Source organism: Sminthopsis crassicaudata, chromosome 4 (assembly GCF_048593235.1).
Source record: "Sminthopsis crassicaudata isolate SCR6 chromosome 4, ASM4859323v1, whole genome shotgun sequence".
Lineage (NCBI taxonomy): Eukaryota > Metazoa > Chordata > Mammalia > Dasyuromorphia > Dasyuridae > Sminthopsis > Sminthopsis crassicaudata.
In genome coordinates this window covers 288,799,268-288,802,933 of record NC_133620.1, presented here as the reverse complement: position 1 = coordinate 288,802,933, position 3,666 = coordinate 288,799,268, and the positions used below count along the sequence as shown (strand labels likewise).

Sequence of the window (3,666 nt, the reverse complement as noted above, 5' to 3'; positions counted from 1 at the left end):
TGAAGTAATCTTATTTAGGGGGTATTGGATAGATAGCTATAGGTTACTATGTGTTCTTTAAGTGCACAGTTGCCCTCTGAAAGAGGTTTTAAATTGGGAAATAATGCTTTCTCCTCAGCCAGAATTATTTCAGTCACACTCCCATCCACAAAACTTTTTATTTTTATTTACAAAATATATATATACTGTATAATATAAACAAAGCCATCCCTAGGAAACTTTTACCCTGAACTCAACAGTAGCAAGGGCTTGGAGCATGCTGGAACGAGGGAAAGGGGGAAAGGGAAGCAGTACAATAAGTCCAAGTAAATACTTTTCCCTCCTAGTTTCATAGTTTGCCAGAGAAAGAAAAAGGATTGAGTAGCCCCTTAGTGGTGGAGGGAGGGATCCCAGCCTAAAGGAAGGATAGCTGTCCCAGCCAGCAGGTCAATTGAGGGCTAATGTGTAGCCTATTGTAGTGCAAGGGTTAGGCCAGGAGACTTTTCAGTGGAGATAACAAATGAGCAATTCTGGAGTCCTGTAAAGAGATCATCTCCACTAGGGCCAGGATTTGGTGTGCCATTTCCTTAGATTATGTCTTCACATCCAAAAGGGGCATCCGTTTGTGCTGGTAGCTACTGTGCCAGCCATGTACCACCTGTAAGGAGGAAAAGGTAGCTTGAAATGTCCTGTCCCTACCTGCTGCAATGCTGAATTCTGGGTGGCCTTTTAAACATGGTCCCCAACCCTTGACAGAAAGGTATTTCCTCATTCTCCCTTTCAGGGATTCAAGGTTAAGGGATGCTCAAGACTCCCAATCACATTGGCCCCAGCTCACCTTGGGATCCCCCACCTCACAGAGTAACTCCTGCTCAGCTTCATGCAGCTCTTCTGCTGGGTCATAACTGTACATGGGCAGCAGGTGGTGCCGAAGCCTGTCCACCCTGGGAAGGAATGAGTCCCCCCCCAAGTGGCCTTAGGTCCCAAAACAAACCTACAAGGCACAACATTGGCCCCTTACCCCAACCCCAGGCTGGCAAACTTAAGATGACAACCTTTTCACCACAGGAAGGAATTTCCCTCTTTCCATTACACCCCAAAACAGACACTGAGAACTTCTGAGGCAAAATGTACTTTCACCTGAAATAAGTGACCTGACCAGTCCCCACCTTCACAAACCCACTACTAGAGAGAACCAGCTGTCAGAGCTGTTGCAACAGACGAAGCAGACAGCAGGATGCAAAATACCTAGCAGTGTAGTTGTTGAGCTACCAGTGATTTTTTGCAAAACACTGCAGACATTTGGGCTTTACTAGGAAGTGGGGAAACTAAGACAGCACCACACCGACATAGAGTGACTAAGGCATAATCCGAACACCAGTCCAGACCCGGCTTCCAGCAGGCTGTTCAGTGCGCCACCTAGCTGTTCAATCGAGGAGGTCCTCAGTCTGAGGAAGAATCACCTCCCTAGAACAATGCTGCCTTCTCCTGCCCCTCTCCCCCCCCCATCCCCCAGGAAGAGCTGCCTGCTTCCCCTGATACCTAAACAAGCACTTACCGCTTCTTCTTCTGGATGTACATCATCTGCAATAAAGATAAGACACACTGGGTGGGGGTTGGAGGGCTGGGCACCCCCTCCCCAACTCCCACCTCCAACCAAGTGATTCTTCCATCCCCCCAGGAAGAGTCTGGGGCAATGAGAGGCACAAGGAGGAATTCGATGAGGGCTTCTCTCCTTACCACAGCCACCACCACTCCTACCACGGTGATGAGGAAGAAGGGGCCCAGCACGTAGCCCACCATGGAGTCGCTGGCGGCCCTGGGGGCACTGGGTGCAGTGGTGTTACTCATCCCCCCAGCAGCTAGGGCAGGGGCAGCAGCAGCGGGGAGGAGCCGTCAGCATGGGGCGCTTCGGGAGGGACACGTCCACTTGGGTCCCTGGGGTCAGGAGCACAAAGTTCTCCATTCAGGGTGCGATTGGATCACTCACATTTCTACAGGGCGTTCAGTTACACATTTCTCACAACAGCACTTTGAGGCAGAAAGGTAGGTTTTAAAACACAAATGCAAAATCACCTTTTTACAGTGGAGGAAACTGAGGCCCAAAAAGAGACTTGTTGGGAGCCATAAAACCAGTAAGTGGCAGGACAGCCTCGACGCGGATGTCTCTCCTAACCCACCCATGTACCACACCTGGTTCACGTCCCACGGGAGGGGGTGGGGGAGGTCCCAAACAAGTCATAGCCTTGGGTTTTTTGTTGTTTGTTATCTTTTAAATGAAAAAGTTGAACTACTGAGTTCATTGGTCTAAGGTCCTGCCTTGTTTCACTGCCCACTTCAGACAAGAAGGAGCCGTGTGCGGGTTCTGAAAGCCCGTGAGTAAGAGGCCTGGAACCCGCTGGCTGCAGTTTTCACTCCCACCTTTGGGCCAGGCTGGGCGGAGGGGCTCCCGAACACACGGCCTCCATCAGCACCGAATGCCTCATCCGGGCACACCGCGGAGCCCCCCGGGCCCACAGCCACCACCATCTCCGAAGCACGGCAAGAGCCCACACCTTCATCCTCCCTACACTCTGACAGCCCCCGCCGGAGGCTTGGAGGAAGCTCCGCCGGCCTTCCCATCCCCACACGCACAGGAGCTGGGACTGGGATCCGGGTGGGCACGGCGAAGGGATGATGTCATTATCTGGTGCCCCTGCTAAGTTCTTCCCAGTGTCTCCCTGGGGCCGCTGGCACCCTCAGTTTGGCATGAGGTTGGACAGTGAGGGGAGGGGCCTGAGGATGGGCAGCATCAACATGACCCATCCTCAAGTTCCGAAAACCTTGAGGGTGTCAGGAGCGGGTGACATCACACTGAGGTGGGGGGGAGGGCGTTCGGACTCAAGCGGCCAGTCTCTCAAGGAAGCTTCAGGAAGCACCTGCCCCACCCCCCAGCTCCCAGGGGGCCCGGCGTCCGGGGCTGGCCCCCGAATTTGACAGGCCCGGCCCCCGCATTCCCGCCTCCCACCTCGTGCACACGCCCGGCCTGGTCCTGGGCACCTGGGCATTCTCGCCCCAGAGCCACTTCCCTCAAAGTGCACCTGCTCATCTTCTCTCACTTCCCGCAGTCCGGGCCCTCCGGACTCTCCGGGCCGAGTGGGAGGGGAACGGGCTGCAGCGCTCCTGGGGAGCGGCCTCTCTCTCTGCACTCGGGGTCACGGACACCGGGCCCGCGCTCCGCAGCCCCCCGGTACTGCCAAACGGCCTTACCTCCCGCGGCTGTGACCCCAGCTTACACGGCCTCCTCAAGGCTGCAAGCAAGGACCCCCACCCCCCCACCCACCCCCCGGAAGCGGCCGGAGCGGCGCGTGACGCCAGGGCCCCGGGTAAACGGGCGGGGCCCAGGAGCCAGAGAGCAGCCAATCCGAAGGGGGGTGATGGGCGAGGCCTGAAAAGTAAAAAGCACGGCCAACCCCAAATGGCAAAGTGGGTGGGGCCCCCGGACCACCAATTACAAGAAAGAGAAGGAGGGGGCGGGACCAACGTGCTCCCGGAGGACGGAAGCGGAGGGCGCGGCTGTGAGCCGTAGGGGCCAGAACGAGACATCAGGGGGCAGCAGAGGGCCGCTGAGCCGGAGAGGGTTAGGGGAGGGTCAAGGAGGAAGGGAGGGGGAAAGAGAAAAGAGAGAGAGAGAGAGAGAGAGAGACC

General features: G+C 55.9%; 1 protein-coding gene across 3 annotated transcripts; it reads right to left on the bottom strand.

Moving 5' to 3' along the window:
- Positions 1-144: 144 nt before the first annotated feature.
- Positions 145-3,367, bottom strand: SMIM29 (small integral membrane protein 29). Of its 3 annotated transcripts, none has more exons than XM_074311240.1 (5): positions 3,229-3,367; positions 1,720-1,917; positions 1,538-1,563; positions 818-923; positions 145-637 (listed from the first exon to the last, which is right to left on the bottom strand). In XM_074311240.1, the coding sequence occupies exons 2-5, from the start codon at positions 1,828-1,830 to the stop codon at positions 572-574; spliced, it is 309 nt and encodes a 102-aa protein (XP_074167341.1). In that variant the 5' UTR covers positions 1,831-1,917; positions 3,229-3,367; the 3' UTR covers positions 145-571. The 3 variants fall into 3 exon arrangements, with proteins under 3 accessions (XP_074167341.1, XP_074167343.1, XP_074167342.1); XM_074311242.1 differs by lacking the exon at positions 3,229-3,367 and adding an exon at positions 3,060-3,222; XM_074311241.1 differs by lacking the exon at positions 3,229-3,367 and having other exon boundaries at positions 1,720-2,980.
- Between the last annotated feature and the right edge of the window lie 299 nt (positions 3,368-3,666).